The following is a 21,575-nucleotide window of genomic DNA, read 5'->3' as shown; positions in this document are numbered from 1 at the left end:
GTGTGGAGAGGGTCCACACCTTCCGGTTCCTTGGTGTCCTCATCTCTGCTGACATCTCCTGGACAGACAACATCTCAGCAGTCGTCAAGAAGGCCCAACAGTGGCTGCACTTCCTGAGAGTCCTCAAGAAGTATAAGCTGAACTCCAACCTGCTGCTGACCTTCTACCGCTCATCCATTGAGAGCCTGCTAACCTACTGCATCACGGTATGGTACGGCAGCTGCACCATGGCGGATAGAGTGAGGCTTCAGAGTGTGGTCAAGACAGCACAAAAGATCATCGGCTGCCCTCTCCCCTCCCTGATGGACATTTATTCCTCCCGCTGCCTCAGCAGAGCAGCAAACATTATCAAGGACAGCTCCCACCCTGGGGTTTCAACATGTTCAGCCTGCTACAGGTGCATCAACACAAAAACCCACAGACTCAAAAACAGTTTCTTCCCCAAAGCCATAACCACCCTGAACTCACACATGCACCGATAACACAGCCGCCCCCCACAGCCGCTGCAGAACTGTGCCCCCCCAGCATGTTTGCACTGAGTAGGAGATGCTCTGTATCTCATAGTACAACTGTATAGTGACAATAAAGGTATTCTATTCTATTCTATTCTATTCTATTCTATAAATTTTAACCCACAAGCACACCGTATTTATGTGTGCTTGTGTTATAAATATTCATTTTTTAAAAAGTGAAACTAAATTAATAAATATCCTCCCAAATACAAATATACAAACAAAACGTAGAGCAAATTGATCAAATTATTAAAATTACGACATTTTTGTTAAATGTGAACGCAGCATCACACCATGCTGGGCACAGGGGATCGACATGGGTAAGAAAGATTGTCTTGCGCATGCGTGATGCATGACGAGTGGAACAGCGGCTCCGTTAGCATCCAAAGCTAGCGGACTGGTTTGATTGGGGAGCACGGTGTGGAGGAAGGACTCCTGCGATATCGGCGACTTCAGACATCCCCAGCTAATCCTCGAGCCAGTCATCATCCCTCCATGCTGTCCAAGAAAGGGAGATAGCGTTAATAGCCCTGCACTGCCAGCTCAATTAGCCACTGTCCAAGACAGATAAGGGACGCTACGTTTTGCGTGAAGAGCCTTCCTTTCAAGCAGAATCAGTTTTCTGACTGAAGTATTAAGAAATACAGCTGCAGCCACGACTAATATTACCTCTATAAAAAATGAGGTTGCCGAGTAACAGACAATGTGTGATGGAAGGAGATGGAAAGAAAATGGATCAAGCTCCACCGGTCAGAAACCCTTTTGTGCACGTCTTGAAATTCACCCCACTGGAAAAAGCAAAGGTAATTTTGTGTATGTGTTTGCACGCATTTTTTAACCTATTCATGCAGTTTTAGCTGCCCGTGGAACACTATCACTTTAGTGCGACACAGAGTCATACTGGCAGTTATTTAACTGATTCCCTTGATTGCATGCATTCAGTTGAGCTAGTATTAGCTAGTCAGCTAACATTAGCTACATACATGTTGCTTTTTCTCCGCTATCTTGTCGGTTCTACTGCCTTACTTGAATCCCCATTGAAAGCGCGGGGGGTCTTTAAAACAATCGCCTTAACTGTAGAAAGAATGTCCCATTTTACACACGACTACCTGATGTAAAGCTTGTAAATCACCCTGTCTCTATAATAGGAGAACGAAAGTCAGTTATTTGAGCATGGCTGCCTGTCCAAGAGGGGCCTAGCTTGTTGCTGTTTAATTGTTACTCCGGCTATTAGAAAGGTTTTTTGGTGGGTTTCACTATATTGGATGACAACATTTGTGTACGTCGTTTATTTAAACATGCTTCTCTTCTTTTTTTGCTCTGGCTTCGTTGGTTATCGCGGTTCAATTAACACGTGAGGATTTGGAGAAGGGGGGTTGTAAACCGGCAGACACGTTTTTTCCAACCCTCCTCCTGTCTACAAATAAAATGGATTTCCCCACAGCTCTTAATGTTCAAACAATTTGCCTTTCTCGTTGAAGATGGAGCAAAACTTTATAGCAGCTATTCGTCACTGCTGCTGCACGTAATCAGATTTTGGGGCTTTCGGGCTTCTCTGCAAAAGGAGTTAATTGGAGAGCAAGTCAGGTTTGCAGCCACTAGGCTTACACTGATCAGTTTCACTTTAAAGTCATGACACTGTTTAAGTGAGAAGTACAGACATCGTTCAGCGGAAATTTGAACCCTGCACAGATTTACCTCCTTCAGTATTGTCTTGTCCACTTTTGCTACGTGTTGCATTAGGCACAGATAATGAGAACCTGCAGTCATCATCTGTAAGCTTGAGTATTAGACTGTCATGTTCTTGAAAACTGGGACTGCATGCGAATTAAAGGCACACATGGCCCATGTGTAGTTAACCTCATATGATCTCTCGAAATAGCTGACACAGAGATGTGTGTGCACCTGTGCGTTCATTCTAAACAATTACTTGCAATTGACTGCTTATTCTTAACATAGATAATGTAATATGTGCTGTGTTAGTAAACAATGTGGAATTGCAGCACAGCTATGTGTTAGGTATTTTCAGTAACACAGCACAGTAGAATGGGAAGGCCAGAGTTTATGAATGAGGCAGCTCTGCCATTCTGTAATAGAGTATGGTGTTACAGATACACATAGTGACTAGGTGAAGGTCAAGCACATCTCTTTATTTGTTGCTTTTTTCCCCATAGAGACTGGAGGGAGAATTGAGAATGTGTGGTAGATAGGTGGATCAAAGCCAAGAGAATAGGCTTACATTTATTAGCCGTTCCTCAAGACTAAAACAAAAGTGTGGTTTCTCCAGCAAGTTTAATATATAAACAAAAGGGGAAGAAATAAAAACTTGTTCATGAGACTTTGAGTCTAACAACTGGACAACTGATAAGTGACACTCAAAGAGGCTACAGAGAGCATCGTGCTCAGGTCTTGCTTTCACATCCAAATGATCAACCCACAGAGTCTGTTTTCACTTCAGAGAGAAAGAGAACTGCAGTATGTTCTGTTTATTGTAAAACCGGACATTGTCACAGTCTTTCTAGTGAAACGCACAAACTGAAGAAGTTTGTGTTGCATTGGTGTTTCACAAATGCGAAAGACTGCCTCAGTTGTGTGGTGATAATTTAATTAAGTAATGGACAATAATAGCAGGATCAGAGGAGTTGCTGTCAAACCATAAAGCTTTAACTTTATATAGTTTTGCAGGCTAACGGCTTGGGAACTGATAGGCTGTTAATGAATTGAGAATTATTCTGCTTTTGCATATTTTTAAAAGGAATAAATTCTTTTCACTGCTTTGCTGATGCTCAAAGTGGATTTCTATAAAAAGAGGCAATCGTAATAAGGTAGATAATTCTTACTAATGGGGCAAATGACTAATGTGGCTAAATCTTGGATCAACTTTAGAGGCTTTGTAATTCAATACTTACCCATTCAATCCACATAAAGTTGCTCATGCAATGTCTGTAAACTTTAGTCAAGTTAATTGACTGAGAGCTGATCAGTAGGGTGACTTTATGGCAATATTTTGTGATGTTCTTGATTAGATTGTGGTCAGCCAATATTCTATTTCAAAGAACTGTTCCTGAGAAGCTTCAAAAGCTGGTGAGGTGTCACAATGCATTCTGCTAATCTTAGGAGTCTGATTTTGACAAGCCTAACCTAAAGGCCCAAATCTGTCTTTGTGTAGTGAAAGTGGAAACATTTACAACTTCTCATAATTGCACAAAACCGTACCATTAAATAATATTTCCTACATGAATGCCAGAACACAGGGTTCGCTAGCAAAATGCTGTCCTGTATATGATAATCGCTGTGATTCACTACTCGATGAGCGATGATATTATGGTAACTTTTTAGTATAATTAGAAGTTTTATGTGGTCTGACATCAAGAGTGGGCACATCAGTTGTGTATAGTGCTTTGGAAAACAATACCTCCTGCCCCTTCATAACTAAATGGCCTTCAGCATTTGCTCTATAGTATCCAGCATCTACATCCACACTGAATAATAGTATGAGGGGTATGATCCTGCTCATGTAAAAGTTGTAGTTTATAAATGTTGAACATGAAATGACACAGAAAAGATTGCAGACTGCAGGTCTGATAGAGCATAGATTGATTGGCAGACCACTGCGTACTGTATTACTGTTGGCATTAGCATTGCGAAGAACCATCACTGTTCTCTAAACTAAATCTCAGCTTCATTTTTTTTTTTTTTTTTTCGTTTGAAAGTCCACTCCCAGAAGCACTGTCTTTTTCTTATACTTTTGCACGTTAATATTTCCAAATCAAGTGAACATTAAGGGTTTTCTTTCTTTTCTAACTCATCAGCGCTAAAACGAGAGGGAGTGGTTAAACAAAAACCCTCTGGGCATATGCAATTCGCTTGGATTTTTATTTGTCAATGCTGCTAATTCAGAGAAGTGTTTTACTATTAATTTGTTGGCATCTCCTTAAACACAGGCTAAAATCACTCTATTGTTTTTGTATTTTTGCTGATATTTAAAAATGGAAGGAAAAAAACCCCCCAAATGCACAAAAAATCATCTTTGAGGTTAGTGTGGAACTGCGTGTATAGCTGATGTTTAACACAGAGCTCACTTTCTAACTTAGCCTTCTGTTACATATGTATGATTATGTGGTTTAACAGTGCACATTGTTTTCAGCCTCTTGGGACTTTAATTAGGACAGAAAAAAGATTTATACAGTCTGTTAGATAACATTTTTATATTTGATTACATTATAAGCCCTAAAATAAAGTTTTTTTTAGCATATTGCTATACCTCTTAAATTCCAAAGAGTCCCTTTACTAGCATTGCCTGTTGACATTCATGTATTCCTGTGCTTTGAATTGATCTTTCAACATTGCACAGGTTAAGACAGCGGTCCCCAACCCTGGGCCTCGGACCGGTACCGGTGAGTCGTTTGGTACCGGGCCGCGAGAGTTGAGGCTCAGGTGTGAAATGTATAGTGTTCAGGGTTTTTATCGGTTTTCAGCGTTATTTTGTTATTGTTTTTATCGTTAACTCTGTTTTCCTGGGTCTTTTCACGTGTGTTATGAATAAATCTTCTTTTTTTCGGTACCGGTACTAGTTTTATTTTGTTGTATTTATCCGCGACACCTTAAAGGCCGGTACGTGAAAATATTGTCGGGCATAAACCAGTCCGTGGCGCAAAACAGGTTGGGGACCGCTGGGTTAAGACATTCTTAACAACAGGAACCCCCAGCCCCCTTTTTTGAGAATGTGTTTGGCATTTTAAAATGCAGTTTAAACTGAATTTGCTGTTAGATAAGAACTCTCTCCTGATAAGGTAGGCCACTTAGACTTGATGTTTAACAGCAGTGCTTGCTATCAGGACAAATATTGACAAAAGATAAGGTGTGCTATCAGGGTCATGAATAGCTTTTAAATAAACAGTCATAACTGAATCTTTAGAGTGAGGTGCAAGGATTATCAGAGCCTCTAAGAATGCACAACTTGGTATATAACATGTCAGCTTTAAAGGATATTGCTTGTGAGTATAGGAAGTAAACCCATAAGACAAATTTGTATTGCGTAGTCTTAAATTATAGGAGCTATGTTTAGAGGCCATGCTGCAAACTCGCTGCCATTTATACTGTGTAGGACACACATATTAGGCACTTGTTTGTGTGTGTTGCTTATTTTACAAACACACAGTCATTTTACTTGTTTGAACTGCAGCCTGAGACCATTGTTGTTCGACCATTAAAGCTCCAGTTTGGCAACCTGAACAGCTATGAAGTTGCTGACATACCCATCCTGTAAGAGATCACTTCAGTCATGGATTCATTCTGTAGGCTGAAGTCATCCTTTTACAAATAAGAACTGTAGCAGTATAGAAAATAACTGATCTTTTTGCTTTTTCTCTATTTCACAGATTGCGTTAATGACAGTCACGCTATTCCCCATCCGTCTACTCATAGCTGCATTCATGATGTTGCTGGCCTGGCCTTTTGCCTTCATTGCCTCAGTGGGGCGCTCCGAGACCACCGTTGAACCCCAGTGCCTCTGGAGAAGGTGGGTGTTTTTTAATGTATAGCTTTCGATAATTTAAAAAAAAAAAAAAACTGGTAGAACTGGCTCAAAGTTCAGTAATTAAGCTCGAGTGGCTCCATAGTGTAATGATTTGCACATCGGCCTAAGAAATGAAAGATCCCTGGTTTCCCTTTGGAGTTGTGGGCATTCAAACATGGAGCTATGGCGACCCCTCTTGAATGAGGGAGTTTAGAATGCAGAGTCTAGTACTGTTAAACTAATGTGCATTGTTATGGTAGATTTGTGATGTGCTTCCCTTGCATTACTCATTTTATGTTTTCGAAGGAACTGCACAATGAAATTTGTCAAAGTATGTGACTTCCTATGTTTGTTGAGTTTGTACGATAGCATCCATGTTCAAACATGTTTTTGCCAATCCAGCACAGTCTTTCTATAATTTAGTTGTGGAGGTGGTGCCTACTTCCTCCTGACAGTAGCCAGTATAAATTGAGGAATTTATTGATTTTTAAGACAAGAAACAATTGCATAATCATGAGCATCGTTAATATCAAGTTTAGTTTGGCTGTTGACAGCAGGCCCTGTAGGGTTAAAGCACACAGTTCTCCAGCTAGTCTTTGCTGTCTTACTCACTTTATGATGATACCAACCAAGCACTTTTTGTTGAATTTAAAGCTCTGATGTACTTAAAGTGCTGTGTGTCAAATAGAAATTTTGTGATACTTCTGGTAAAAGGTGTTTTTTAGTGAAACTTAAATTATAGCTAGTTTCTTGATTGGCCTTGACTGGAAAGATGACGGATATAATTCTGTCTTAAGTTGTGAGATCTCACTGGTAATGTTAGTGAAGAAACAGCGTGAGAAGTAATACATTTGAAGAACTAGACCCCACACTGTGCATTACAGGTGGTTATGGTGTCAGTTCGCTTCTGGTCACCAATTATTGACGCAGTTTATTTTCCATAGCAACTTACAACACTAATCCTGTGTCCCTTATGACTCTATTGTGAATATTGGTACTGCTGTTTTAATAAATTATGCTATATCATTTAAAGTGTTTTCTTTTATTTGCAAGAAGTGAAAAGTGCTTCTCACACATGGATGATCTTGTTTTCCAGACTGGTGGACATCATTCTGAGAATAATCATGCGAGTCATGTGGTTTGCGGGAGGGTTCCATTGGATGACTGTGAAAGGGCGAAGGGCATTGCCTACAGAAGCACCTATCCTTACCCTGGCACCCCACTCTTCTTACTTTGATGCCATCCCAGTCACCATGACAATGTCCTCAATTGTCATGAAGGCTGAGAGCAAGGATATACCTCTCTGGGGAAGTAAGTAACCCCACCACCACACACACGAACACACAGGCACACACAAAAACAAAATCTCATTGCTCATGACAGTGAGTTACTAGATGCATTTCAGCAGCACGTGAGGGAAAGATGATATTTGTGGTATGTGGCTTGTACAAAGGGGAAGATTATCAGTACAGCATCAGTAAGACAGTTCCCATGACTTTGCTGCCGTTACAGTCAACAGGGGATTGCCCACTCTGATTTGCATTTAATTTTGATAAGTTAAAAGCAAGTGTAGCTTGGTTTTTGTTCAGCCTTGTGTAGCTTGGTATAGCAGTGCTATACCTCAAAAAAAAAAAGACAAAGAAAATACAGATGCTATGCTGTAATGAAAGCAGATATTATACTCCAGAACAACACGTTTGAGTTTTCAACTGTGACTAAACAAGGTAATTTTGTTAAAAAGAAAAAAAAGTCAAACTTGAATGCTCAGTGTTACACTGTACTCACAACATTCTTTAACCCACAAACATGTCAAAAGGAGCCAAGTCAAAATACAAAATATAAGTGTCTGGATAAAAGACACTCAGACTAATGATTTTTTTTAAAATTTTATTCATAGCCAGACATAGATCCCACAAAGCCAAATGCTTATTTAGCTAGCTGTGTGGCCTTGTCTTTGCACAACTCAGAGTAACATCCAGAGGACCGGCAGGACTTGCTTAGACGCACTCAGTACAATAATATAAGTCAAATCCTATCAACTAGGCTGCAAGTTCAACAGTCTTCTCAATTGCCAGTTCAGTCACCGGTTCTTATGTCCCCGTAAGCAGAACATGCTGTGAAGGTGTTTATGTGTTATTTTTGCCTTCCTTTCTCCTCCTGCTCTGCCTGCTGAGTCAGTAATTAGCCACATTGTTAGTTCCAGGCTGAGTGAAGCTCGGCCAAGTTAAAGCAGCTTTACTTGTGTTGCAGGATTACGACCATATTTCAGCATATTTGTTTATTGGCAAATTGTCTGTTTAAACAATATGCAGTCAGCTATTATGATTTGGATTAGCTGGGCTAAAGTGTAAAAAATGCAAATGAATGCATTTGAAATTGTAAAAATATATTGAATTTTATGCTGCTGTTCTATTGTTTCTACTATCTCAATATTGGCTTTCCCTAAAATGTTAAAGGGCCTCTAATGTTCTTTAGGGTGACAAGTCCTTTTGGACTTGCAGTAGGAACCAAGCACAAGGGCATGGCCACGTGGAATCCAGAATAAGCATTAAGACCTGATCAGCCAGAATGACGTGTGCAGAGCGACTTGTAGGGTTCTTGCGAGAGATGTAATCCCTTCCTGTCAGCAGACAGCTCACAGTTGAAATCATTTCTTCTTCTTCTTGTCATGGTCTCACCTTCTTCTTTCTTCATTTTGTTCCCTTACTACTCTCAAACTTCTCTCTTTCTGTTGACTTTCTGTATGAGCAAAGAGAGGCTTTTTTTTTTTTTTTTTTTTGGTCTCGGTAAAACGAAAGATGCTTCTGCTCTACAAAGTCTTTAACCCTAGTCTTTGCCTACTCAGTTTCCTGTTTGTCATTGCACATGTCCCTTTGCACGTCTACTAGTGCACAGATTGCACATATATTGGACTGTTCAAAGTCAGAGAGAGTCAGTATGACTTAAGGGGAACAGATTTCTTTAAAAAAAAACAAGATGAGGACAAATATAAAAAAAACCCCCCAAAAAAAAACAAAACCTCTTGATTCTTTTGCTTTGATGTAGTTACTTATCTAAGGTGGAAAGTTTTTTTTGTTTTTTTTTCTTGTTTGTTTGTTTGGTTTTTGCTTTGTTTTATTATTTGCTTCGAGCTGCATGCAAAAAGATATTTTGTGAAAAGGGTAGGCGTAATAAGCAAATGCTTCAGCCAATACCTTTTGATTAGCCTTGTCTCATGCTTTCTTGCTTTGTGGTAGATCTTTGTTCTGTTTTCACTGAGATATTTGAATGCTAATCAATAAAAATCAAATCAAAATCAAAATATTTAAATTTGTTCTTTCAGTTATTATGCACCAACAATAATTTCACTGCATTACTCAAGAGTACTTTTTTGGCTGTGAAATGAGCAGTTTTGTTGTTACGGCACAAAGAGCGCTGTAGATGCAGTAGAGAAGGTCAGAAGGAGCTGCATTGTGTCTTTGTGGAACTGGAGAAAGCATATAAGGTGCCAAGAGAGGAACTGTAGTAGTATATGAGGATGGTGCAGAAAGTGTATGAGGACAGCAAAACAGTGGTGAAGTGTGTAGTAGACGTGGCAGACGGGTTCAAAGTGGGGGGGTGGGATTACATCGGGGATCGGCTCTGAGCCCCTTTTTGTTTGCAGTTATGATGGACAGGTTGACAGATGTCATCAGATAGGAGTCTCCATGGACTATGGTGTTCACAGGTGACATTGTGATCTATAGTGAGTTGAGGAGAGCAGGTGGTAAAGAGCCTGGAGAGAAGAGGAATGAAATTCAGTGAATGAGAGGGAGATGGGTGTAACAGTGAAGCTATGAGGGTAGATAAATTTACACTCCAGGGGTTAACCAGCCAAAGCAATAGACAGTGCTCTATAGATGTGAAGAAGAGAGTGCAGGCAAGGTGGAGTGGGTGGCAACAAGTGTTAATGTTCTCGTTACACCTTACATTTTAGTGATAGGGCTTAGAAAAACAAACAAATAAATAAATAAATGGTCTAGCATTACATTGGGCAGTTGCTCTGTACCTGATAATATGCACACAGTTAACTGGTTCAGCACTGTTGTTGTAGATTGTGTCAGTATGTAAAGGTTAAAGTTTGTTTCAAATGCAGGTGATTATCATCAACCAAGCCAGCAGCAGTGGACTGACAAAAGCTCCAGCGTGTAACTACTGCCAGCACAAAAACTGTATCACTGTCAACAAAATAAAAAGAATCATATCATATAGACGGACATAACAAATAGTCATACAGCCACCATTACCCCTGTTGTCCCTGGTTGTTTTTCACAGATCGATAGTTGCACTGACCATTACTGTTGTTTTGTTGTGCTCTGAATTGAAATCGCAGCCGGAGGTGTTTCAAATCAGTTATCCCATCATCTGACGATGGTCTCATGGTCATGAAAACAATGATGATTAGAGGGCTGTATGTTATGTCCTATGTGTTTTAGTGCCACCTTCTGCCTGCTCAGAGTTCCTACAATGGAAACGTGGCTTATATTTAAACATTAGATGAATCAGAATCAGAATACTTTATTAATCCCAGGGGAAACAGTTGCTCAAGGCAGTAAGAAAATTAACTAGTTAAAAAACAATATACTACAAAATAGAGCAGGGCGATATGGCCAAAAATATTTATCACGATATATATTTGAAAATTTGCGATAACGATATAACTGACGATATAATTGATGCGAGACAAAATACAACTCCACAACATTACTAGTGCAAAAAGACAACCTTCCATTTATTTTCACTTAAACAAGAAGCTGGTTTTTATGTACATTAAAGCTTTATAAAAATGTAACAGTGCAAATGCAAATTCCTTGCTGAAAGTTTAACCAAAAGGCATTTCCAGTAGAAATGGGCTGACATATACTGAGCATAACCATGTATAATATCCACTGAAGTTAAAAAGAGGTGCTTTGCAACATTAAACTGCAGTGTGCAGTACGTATTTTTCGGACCATAAGGTGCACGGGATTATAAGGCACATTAAGCGAAACAAAGCAGTCAGATAAATCAAACTTTATTCAACTCATTCTTGCTTCCTCCACTTCTGTACCATTGATTCATTAGTGTTGAATTCTCTGGCAGCTGCTCTATTCCCATGTTGTTGCAGTATATTAATGACTAACCTTGTATTGTGGATGGATTATCTCAGTTGTTCTCCTGACTGAAGTTTGGTCCGTTTACAGCATCCTGCCATGCGACTGAATTTGTCTCCAACTATCAGGAACCTTAACGTTAACTTTTACAAGTGGAAAAGTGTTAGTGTTCGTCCTCCAGCTTCACTGTTTATGTTATGCTAACATAGCTGTGTCGCTAGCGATCACGTAGCACATCATTATATACCAGCTAGCCCAACTTCAGTAACCCTACAAACGTCACTGCTGTTTAGTTTCCTGTCTTCATTTATGTTGGAAGTGATAGCAGAGCTGTACGTTTGAATTTTTTCAGAAATCTCTCAGTCAGAACATGCAATATCATGCTTAGGTAACTAGCGAAACTAGCGAGCTAACTTCCGCTAGCTTCCTGCTAACTTCTAACTCCGTTAAATGTAATAAATTTTGTTTTCATGGATGCCTGGAAGTTAAACTTCATAGTTACACCTGGTAAAGCAGCAATGCTGATCGTTTTATTAAAGATGAAAGAATTTAGACAGTTTTTAACTCTCAGTGATGCTGCAGTGTTGTTTGACCTGAGAAATACGGGGTTTAGGACCCAGATTACTCCCAGATTTAAGAGCATCTTAGTCCGACAAATACGACAATAAGGACAGCCGCTTGCATGTTCTGCAAAAAATGTGCTTTGTCTTGTATCTGACGGACAAACACCAAACCAGTTCCACATCACTGAAGTTAAACCATTTTTACAAACCAATTCTGGTTCATCTGTTTCACTCAACAATCGGCCATGTGCGTATGAAAACAAAGGCACTGCGCATGCGCGTTTTACTCATATTCTATCGCGATATTTCATTTTCCTATCGTTGCCTAACATTATACCGGTATTACCGTGAACGGTATAATATGGACCAGCCCTACTACAAAATGGTTCTTATAAATACAAATAGCTCTAATATATAGATATCCCAATATATCAAACAAAATTGAATATGGATAAAGTTTTAATTGAGGTCCCTCTCTTATCATACTTATTTTGTTATTGTCTCTGTACAGTATGTGCAGATCTTAAAGGTGTGCAACTACTGCATTGTGTATGTGTGCTTTAGATGGAGGAACTGTACATAAAGATGACCACAGGCAGCAATGATTTCTTGTGTCATTCAGTGGTGGATTTGGGTAATCTCAGTCTGTCACCGACTGTGCTCCCGTGACTGGCCAGCATGTCACTGAGTGGGTGGGGGTTATTGTACAGAATTGGTTTCCTAATCTGTCATCAAAAGAGGAAGTTGACATCAAATGTGTGACAGTTTTTGTTCCTTAATAGCTGTGTTCCTTGTATTTGTGTATCTCCTTCTGTATATTTATGAGTTATACTCACTGAATAAAGTACACCATTATTTTTTTTTTTTTTTTACAGCAAAAGGAAATGCAAGTACAATGTAAGATATATTTAACAATGATTTAATCCTGCAAACTTTTTGTGGATCTTACAGATTTTCATAAAATTATGCGTTTTTGCTTGAAATGTATCTAATCCCAGTCATTATTGGATACGGTTTTTCCTTTGTGTTAAAAACTTTAGACTTTTGATTGAGTTTTGTGCCTGCAAAAGATTAGATCTCTGCCCAATTAAATTATTCTGTGTAGTGAAGCGTTTGTGCTTTTGATGTTTGACAGTTCTACATTTACGATTGGGATATTTATTGCAGAAATAGAAGTATTTGTTGTTTGCAGCAATGGCTTCTCAAGTAATTTCTATCTGAATTTCCTCCACTGTCTTCCTTCTGTTTCAAGCTTTGATTAAGTACATCAGGCCGGTGTTCGTTTCCCGGTCAGACCAGGACTCCAGGAAGAAGACTGTGGAGGAGATCAAACGCAGAGCCCGCTCTGGAGGAGAATGGCCTCAGGTAAGTTGGTGAAGTTATGCAAGAGTCACCATGTTGCACCAATTAAATGCATGAATGCCATGATCTGTTTTTACCAGACATTGCAGTAAACATCAACCACTAACTAGTTTCCCTCTCATACATACAGATCATGATTTTTCCAGAGGGAACGTGCACCAATAGATCCTGCCTAATCACCTTTAAGCCAGGTAAGTACCCATGTTTTTTTTGTTTTCTTTTGTTTTCTTTTTTAACTGTGTAATTGCTATTCTAATTTTTTCTTAGACCAGCATGTTTCCTTTACAAATATAACAGATGAAAACTAGTCTCCTGTCTTGTTTTTGTTGTTGTTTTTAAATCCTCGTAGGGGCCTTCATCCCAGCTGTACCAGTGCAGCCTGTGGTCATTCGTTACCCTAATAAACTGGTAAGTAAATTGGCAAAAAGTTGTTTTTTTTTTCCCCCCCCCTTAGCCTTTTTGTCATTAGGTGATAGATTAGAAATAGGAGCTGTGAAATGTAGAAAAAAACAAAACAAATCTAGAATCGTGTCCTGTGGCATTAATTCATTTTATTTGGAAAAGCACTCATCGCCCTTTTTGTTCCTCAAACCAATTGACTGGTTAACCATGATGCTTTTGTTATGGAATTTTCAAATACCCAAAATGTTTTGTTGATTGATGCCAATTTGTTTTGCCATTTTTTTTCCTCATGATGGCACTATTGGCTTTACTTTTATGATGCCGAAATTCATGCACAATGATAATAACTGTGGAATGATGCACAGCAAGGCTGTTATCTGCTGATATCACAGCAAATTATCTTACTATGACTGCAGAATTTAGTCATTCAAAAGCATAACAGCTTTCTGAGACATAATTTTACATATGAAAATTATGTCTGATGAAAATGAAGTCGGTGTCCACAGCTAGAGGAAAGAAAGGGGGTGGGTTCCACAGCTTTAAAGAGTTAAAAGCGATTCCAGAAGTTTTTCAGCCATATGAAATCACTCTAGCTGAGAAAAAACGCTAGTGATGCCCATTTTGCCCATCTGTATTCAGCCGCAAAGCATTAGAACGAAGTACAGAAACCAATTTTTAATAACTTCTAGCTAGTCTGTGTGAATATTAATTCCTGGGCTGCCTCATTTGCATTTAATAGGTGTCATTGCGTGAGAACAGTAGACTTTTTAATATAATGGTAATAAAAAAATAAATTCAGTCTGCCATGAAACATAATGGATTTTGAATTTTATTGACACACATTATCTTACTGTGTTTACATTTAAGGGATTAAACATAGCATTTCCATTTTTTTGGAGCAACCTTATTTTGGAAATGTCCATAAAAGGATAGAAGCCTTCCAAAATTTAAAAGAATAAATAATCATTAGCACAATGAATCTCTTAGCTTTGGAAACCTAAGCACGTATCCAGGTGAAGTCTAAAGCTAATACATGTTTTCGCTCTGAGTAAACGCATCAAAACTGTAACATATTGAAACCTGTATGAAATGCTTGTTGGGGGTATCTGAAAAATGTTTGTCCAAACTGAATTTTAATGTGCTAGAGTTGAGTATTTAATTGCACACTTAACTTACCATAAACTAATTACACTGTAATCATTTTTAAACTGATTGAAAATAAGCTGCCCGTGAGAAAGAAAGCTGGAGCAAAGTTATCACTTGAACCAAGAAATAAAAAGTAAAAGTGTGTTTGAGAGACTAATAATTTGTCTCTTCTTCATGTGGTTTGTTTGTTTATTTATTTATTTTTAACAGGACTCAATCACATGGACATGGCAAGGCCCAGGAGCGTAAGTACAGAATTTCACACTTTCTTAATTTAACACTTTGTGCATTCTTTACATACTGTAACTAACATTGTTTTAAGTCAAAATCAGACATAAATAAAGAACTAAACTCAAAATGACAAATATGGAAATTGCATAGTATTTACACACAATCTCACATGACTTGATAATTTGACAGTGTTTTAATTAATTTATTCTCGCATGTTACCTTAAGCTTTCCCAGCTGGAACTTAAATATTAAAGGGTTTGAAAATTTGTGCATTAAGAAAATTAAATAAACAACAAGAAAAATGTAAGAGGTTTTCAGTTGACGTGTCGTCTGTGCAGGGCTCTCCTTTTTTTTTTTTCTTTTTTTTTTCTTTGTTTGTTTGTAATTTGTTGTTGTTGTTGATGTCCTGTTATTATCCAGATTCCAAATTTTATGGCTGACACTCTGCCAGTTACACAATGAGTTTGTGATAGAGGTAAGTGTGCATTACTGTCAATATAGATAATTGCATATCTACCCGTATGAAAAATATGACTCTGAGAGAGATGCTAATGATTTTAAAAAAGATATTTTTGGGGGGGCTTTCTACAGTTTCTTCCCATCTATACACCCTCAGAGGAGGAGAAGAAGAATCCTGCACTCTTTGCCATCAATGTGAGACGTATCATGGCTAAGTATGTTGAAATAATTGATCATATTATATACATTTCAACAATTTATGTACACAACACAAAGTTGACTGAGGTTATTATTCCAATTCCAATTTTGCCTCTTCATTTAAAAACGGTGAATGCAGTGAATGTCTCTAGCTGTAAAGTTGTATTAATCCACATCTTTTAGATTTCCATTGTCATCTAATTATTAAATAAAGTATACACTGTTTAGAAACTTTGCATTTTTCTTTAGAAGTATAATAATTATATATAAAATACAATCCTAAATGAATGTGAACCACCTAGTTATCATTGTCTTATGCTGTGTAAGGGCTATACTTGCCTATTAGATTACTACATTTTGTGCATTATTGCTTTGAGCTACACATGGGGAAACTTCAGCTCTGCAGATTCATGGAGAAAACTTGGAACATTGTTCCCAACTTCAAAGTAGATGTATCAGATACTTTCTCTGCGTTATTGGCCTTAAGCAAAGTTCATATTGATTTGCACAAACTGATGTCCCATCATTATCTCTCCTGTGTGGTGCACAGAGCCCTGGGGGTACCCATCACAGATTATTCATTTGAAGACTGCCAGCTGGCCATGGCAGAAGGCCAGCTGAGGCTGCCAGTCGACACCTGTCTGCTGGAGTTTGCCAAGCTTGTCAGGAGACTGGGGTGAGTCATTCAAACTTTCCAAGGCAATAAACCTATCAAAGATGACTAAGTAAGGGGCACAAGGGTGAGGAAGGCAAAATATTCTCCCAACACTGCAGGGATTTAGCGTTTTGCCTAGCAGAGAATGAAAGAGTCGAAACAATGAAAAACATGTAGCTTGTTGGGGGGGGGAAATGCAAATGAGTAGAACGGAGCACATAAATATTATACAGTATAACTGTAAAGTCTATAGAGTTGTCATAGCTTGCTCATTCTCAGGAGCACAAGTCTTCTCATTTTTTTCCCCTCTCTCTTTGCTTACACTGTTATTCTTATGTTATTATGTCATCGCTGTCCCAGATTGAAACCACAGAACTCCGAGAAGGTTTTGCAGGAGTATGGGAACAGAGCCAGGAAGCTTGAGGGGCAGAAGCTGGGACTGGAAGGCTTTGCACACTTCCTTGATGTGCCAGTTTCAGATATGCTGCGAGACATGTTTGGTCTTTTTGACGAGGTAAAAACTGCAGCGACCTTTTACTGATAACCATGATTGCTCTGCAGTCTTTCACAGTGGTTACTGCTGCTACTTGAGTGCATTTTGTTTTATTATTTTCACGTTTAGTTTTTATTATGCAGATACAGAACAGCAGTTTTAGAAAAATGCACAACTGAAGCAATATTCGTTCTAGTTTGGGGCGTGATTGAAGTAGTCTGATGAGAAAGTGCTTCTAGAAAACTGGATTGTATGCGCTTTCTTTAAACTAAACTCAGTGTGCATATTTGCATAATGGAACCTAAACAAGAAAAGATTTGTTGCTGCAATGTGTTTTTGACCTAAATGGCTATCGGCCAGATGCTTCTGTGAAACATAGCAGTCTTGCTCACAGTCTGATTTTATTTTTATTGTGGTCTCTTGTCTTTTCAGCATGAAGATAACAGAATGGATATTAGAGAATATGTGATAGCCTTATCTGTTGTATGCAGGCCTGCCAAAACTCTGGAAACAATGAAATTGGCCTTTAAGGTAAGATTTATGCTTATCTGACCAACTGGCAGAATAGTTTTGTGCTTCATAAGCACCAGCATAACATTTGCTCCATTAACGCATCTTCTGGGTAGTACATTTATATTTGTCCCATATTTCAAAACCTTTCAAAATGCTTGATGAAGTGTGCATTTAGGGTTTCACTGAAGCCGATCAGTTACTCTGGGTATCTATAAATCAGCTTGATGAAGTAAGGTGAGAAGAGCATGATAATCTTCTCTTCTTACTTGCTTGATATTTGAGTTGAGCAAGGGCTGTCACCTTATATGCTGTTCAAGTGGCCCTAAAGCAAAGCCAAGGAGAATGTTTTAATCTTATCATATTTCCTCTTCCCCAGATGTTTGAGGCAGAGGAGGATGGTGCCATCACAGAAAGCGAGTTAGCAGTTATACTTAAGACAGCTTTAGGCGTGAGTCACATCAGCGTGTCACATCTGTTTACCGCCATTGACGTGGACAACACAGGGAAGATCACATTTGGTAAGAGATCGAATAAAACGGCCATAAAAATATTTCACTGAATTCTTTTGAGCTATAATTAGTTATCAAAGTGAGTTTTTTTCCCCTCATGCATTGGATTAGATTTGACAACCAGGACACTTTATTTTAAGATGCCCTCAGTCTCTTGGCAGTTTTTCCTAATGCTGCCTTTGTGTCTGGCACCCCCATGTGGTCTTTTCGCAGACAAGTTCAGAAACTTTGTGGAGCACCACCAAGACTTTGCTGACGACTACCTGTACACAGAAAACACAGACCTCCACAGTGCTCCCTACAATGATCACCAAACCCAACCCAGCCTGTCGACACTGAAAGTGAAAGGAGCCGCCGCCACCAGCAAAACGGCTAATGGTATCTGTCCCGAATTCAGCGACCACGATGGCACAATAGATGGACTCAAGAAACACAACTAAAAGAGTTTAGAGAAATTGGATGGGGAAAGCAAACCCCTCTCCTGGTGAGAGGAGTGTTGTGTAAGGAGAGCTGTAAATTGCTGAATAAGAAGGGACTATCTTTCATTAATCACAAATACAAAAATCAAGTTTACCATAACCTTTTATTACCATTGTATCCGTGAAATTTATGAGATTTTCAGCCTCTAAAAGGTTTATTTTGTTACTTTTTCCTCTTCCATAGTAAGATTTGTCAGAATGCCAAACAATGGCTGTTAGGGTTACAATACTTGAATACTTGAAGCGCAGGCACATATTAAAATTTCTAGGGCAAATTCTTTTCCCTCTAACAGAGTATGGACTGTCCTTTTGTTTGATATTTTTTTTTATTATTTTTTAAATATATAAATGAGGGGAAACTGAACAAAATGAGCCCCCAGTCATCTGTATTTGGTTATCATTGATTTGTAACTTTTATCCATTTCCTCTCTTTATGATAGCTGCCTTTTGAGTAGAAAGTGCAGAAAGGATGGGCTCAAGTTAATTTAAGCAGGATTGAGGATTAAGTGCTGAAAAAGGAAGGCCTGAGGGTACCAGTGACAACTGTTGGACTACTTGAAGCATTTAGCTTCAATAGCCACATTTGAGGTTAACTAGGGTTTCTGCAAGTTTGTGGTCGTACTTGCTATGAGCCTGGTGTGTGTGGATGTATTTGTACATAAATATAATATTTGATTTCGCTCAGGGTTCAGAGACAAAATTGAAAAACTTGTATGATGTCACAATTTTTGGCGTTCAATGGATCACATGCATGTACATTCCACAGTTTGGTCATTTCTCACCCGCATAAGTTTTTTTTTTTTTTATGTTTTAAAAGAAATTACACTTGGACCAAAAATGCATTTGATGATTTCACGTCACCTTCTAGGTTTGTTACTGTCCTTTTGAGCTAGTTGTGTAATGTTGAAAAGAGTGGAAAAACATCACTGTACGTGACCACTGAAAGCACATTCAGTTAAGTAGCTTAGTTGGATATTTTAAAGGCAAAAGTGTATTTTCTGCATTACACTGTTATCCTTGTAGGACCATATTATTGTCAATTAATCTTCCCTAATGACTTCCAGGATGGAGTTTGCTCCTTAGTCATCTGTAACATTGTGCTTCATACACCCCATTTGAGGGACCAGTCTGTTGTTTGAAATGTCCGCCTGTAATTTTACTTTTGGATTCCCCCCCCCCCCCCCCCTCCCCTCCAGGGGGTCTGATTTAGTCACTCAGTAAGGGGGTGAGGTTGTGATTTCAATTTTAATGACAGTGAAGGGATTTAATAAAAAATTAAGGTTAAGTAGTTCCTCATTTAGTTCTTTGGTCAGATTTTTATTTTATTTTTATTTTTTTTATTTTTTTTTATTTTGGAAACAAATAAAATGAGGGATTTTGGGAGATTATTTTAAATCACATTTCCATCTCATCTGTGATCATTCATAGTGTATATGTGTATCCCATTATGGCTTTCAGTGAAGCAATATTTCACATCTCTTAAGCCTTCTCAAGATGTATGCTTTTGAAGAGTTCTTATATGCATTTTGAATATTCCAAATGCAGGACATTTTGTGAATTTTTGATATACGTATATGACTGATTTTTATTTTCACTGCCATGACAAAGATCTGTGATCTTCTCTGCAGATTTTATTGTTGATAAATGAGCCACATTTTATTTTTCTTTGTGTAATAATGCAGTTGTTTTTGTGCTGTATTCCTCTTACACTATGAAAGGTTTATTGCTATATTATTACTACTCGTGATGATAGCCTTGAATCTGTAGAATTTTTATGCGAAAATCAAGAATGTATAGACAATCTTGTCACAATTGGAAGCCACTCGGCACTGATCTCCAGTGGACATTTTCCTAAGGAATTAAGGTTTCAAAAGTTTTGTTTTCTGTCCTTTTCACACACCCCCCCCCCCCCCCTTCCTCCTTGTTTTACTAATGTGTGATGTGTGCAGGTTGAACTAAGTAAAGTGTGAGTGTGTACATATGTCGAGCCCTGAGGTGAAGAACCGCCACATGACGGGCCACATCATACAGACACTCCAGACTGCACACATGTCATGACAATCTTTTGGTATTGTCTCCATACTTTGTCATTGAAGTTTTATCGATTTGTGCTTGCACTTTAGTAGCTTTTCCTTCTTAAATATTTCACATTGCTCTAAAGCATGTTGCATTTGTAGACAACAGTATTGTAGGTCATTTTAATGTGATTCTTTTTTTCTCATGTATTTGTTACAGTAAAGGGAGCACAGAGAAAAGTATAGATCACAAAGAAAGCTGCCCCCCCCCCCCCTCTTCCCTTTTTAGCCCTACTTTTCTGCAACATCTCAGGATTGTGGAAATTTTGTAGCCTGAAATTGAATTTGTGAACTTCTGGGACTTGGCATCAGTGTAAAGATTTGAATGACTTAAACCTGTTTGCACCGTGAAATGGATAAGTATTAAATGTACTTCTTAGTGATGTGATTTTTCTAATGCATAGTTAACAGTTCACTCTGTATGTTTGAAACCATACTGTTTTTGTATATAAATGGGGAATCTTATTTTGAATTACGGCTGAAACAGGAAGTCAATATTTCAGCACCTGACAGAATGCGATTTATTGAGCCACAGTAACCCCTCCTGCAGTTTTATTTTAAATGGAAAGCTCCACTGGACGGTCAGAGGATGATGATGTACTATGATATGTATTCAAGTCAAAGATCTGCTTTTTATATAGTCAGTATTTATATTCAGAACAATTCTGCATTGGGGCTATATGAAAATACTATTTAAATTTCCTTTCATGACTTTTTTGTCTCCCTCCACTCACATATTTTCATTTCAGGTACCTCAGTAGAGGCAGTGTTTTTCCTGACTTTGTATCAGTCTGAGAAAATGTAAACCTATGAGAGAACTTGTATGCTATTACTGCCTGCTTAAACAGTTTATCTAACAGTGAGCCTAAGACGAAAGACTTGTGTACTCTGAAAGAGCGATATTAACTTTCTGATGGCTCACTGTATATGGACCATGAAACTGAACTACTTTTCTCCTGTAGCTTTACTTCAAACTTTTTTCTGAATAAGTTTTTGTTTTTATTTTGTTAATGCATTTTGATGATTGAGAGTTTTGAATTTGTTCAGGACTGCTATGATATAACTTGTTAATGTGACTCGCCGATGGAATTAAAGAAGCATCAACACTCCTCCTGTCTGTCACAGTGTTATTGGGTCATTCTGTAACAGAGGTTTTATTATGTGAGGTTGGGGTGCAATGACTTCTACATCAGTACAAGAAAGCCTTTGCAGTGAAAAAAATTCTATTTGTAATTATGAATTTAGCTTTACTGTATAACGCATGTTAAAGATATTGAGGAAAGTGTAATTGCAGTATCAATTCTTAAATTGTTTTAATCTTCCATATATGCCTTACATCTATAACCATG

The 21,575-nt window shown here is 38.3% G+C and overlaps 1 protein-coding gene across 1 annotated transcript; it reads left to right on the top strand.

Moving 5' to 3' along the window:
- The first annotated feature begins 840 nt into the window (after window positions 1-840).
- LOC309716548 (lysophosphatidylcholine acyltransferase 1) lies at window positions 841-21,335 on the top strand. Its single transcript, XM_082550413.1, has 14 exons — window positions 841-1,315; window positions 5,894-6,033; window positions 7,127-7,341; window positions 12,957-13,069; window positions 13,197-13,257; window positions 13,416-13,474; window positions 14,825-14,859; window positions 15,266-15,320; window positions 15,437-15,519; window positions 16,053-16,178; window positions 16,518-16,671; window positions 17,083-17,181; window positions 17,540-17,681; window positions 17,886-21,335. The coding sequence occupies exons 1-14, from the start codon at window positions 1,193-1,195 to the stop codon at window positions 18,110-18,112; spliced, it is 1,632 nt and encodes a 543-aa protein (XP_082406539.1). The 5' UTR covers window positions 841-1,192; the 3' UTR covers window positions 18,113-21,335.
- The last annotated feature ends 240 nt before the right edge of the window (window positions 21,336-21,575 follow it).

Source organism: Aulonocara stuartgranti (assembly GCF_965226115.1).
Source record: "Aulonocara stuartgranti genome assembly, chromosome: 11".
Classification (NCBI taxonomy): Eukaryota; Metazoa; Chordata; class Actinopteri; order Cichliformes; family Cichlidae; genus Aulonocara; species Aulonocara stuartgranti.
This window is presented reverse-complemented; position numbering and strand designations above follow the sequence as displayed.

Excerpts from the sequence above, each read along its gene's own strand:
- LOC309716548 (XM_082550413.1), top strand. The coding sequence starts at position 1,193 with ATGAGGTTGCCGAGTAACAGACAATGTGTGATGGAAGGAGATGGAAAG. Across the intron at positions 7,342-12,956 it reads GGATATACCTCTCTGGGGAA|CTTTGATTAAGTACATCAGG; the intron begins GTAAGTAACCCC and ends TTCTGTTTCAAG. Across the intron at positions 13,070-13,196 it reads CTGGAGGAGAATGGCCTCAG|ATCATGATTTTTCCAGAGGG; the intron begins GTAAGTTGGTGA and ends TCATACATACAG.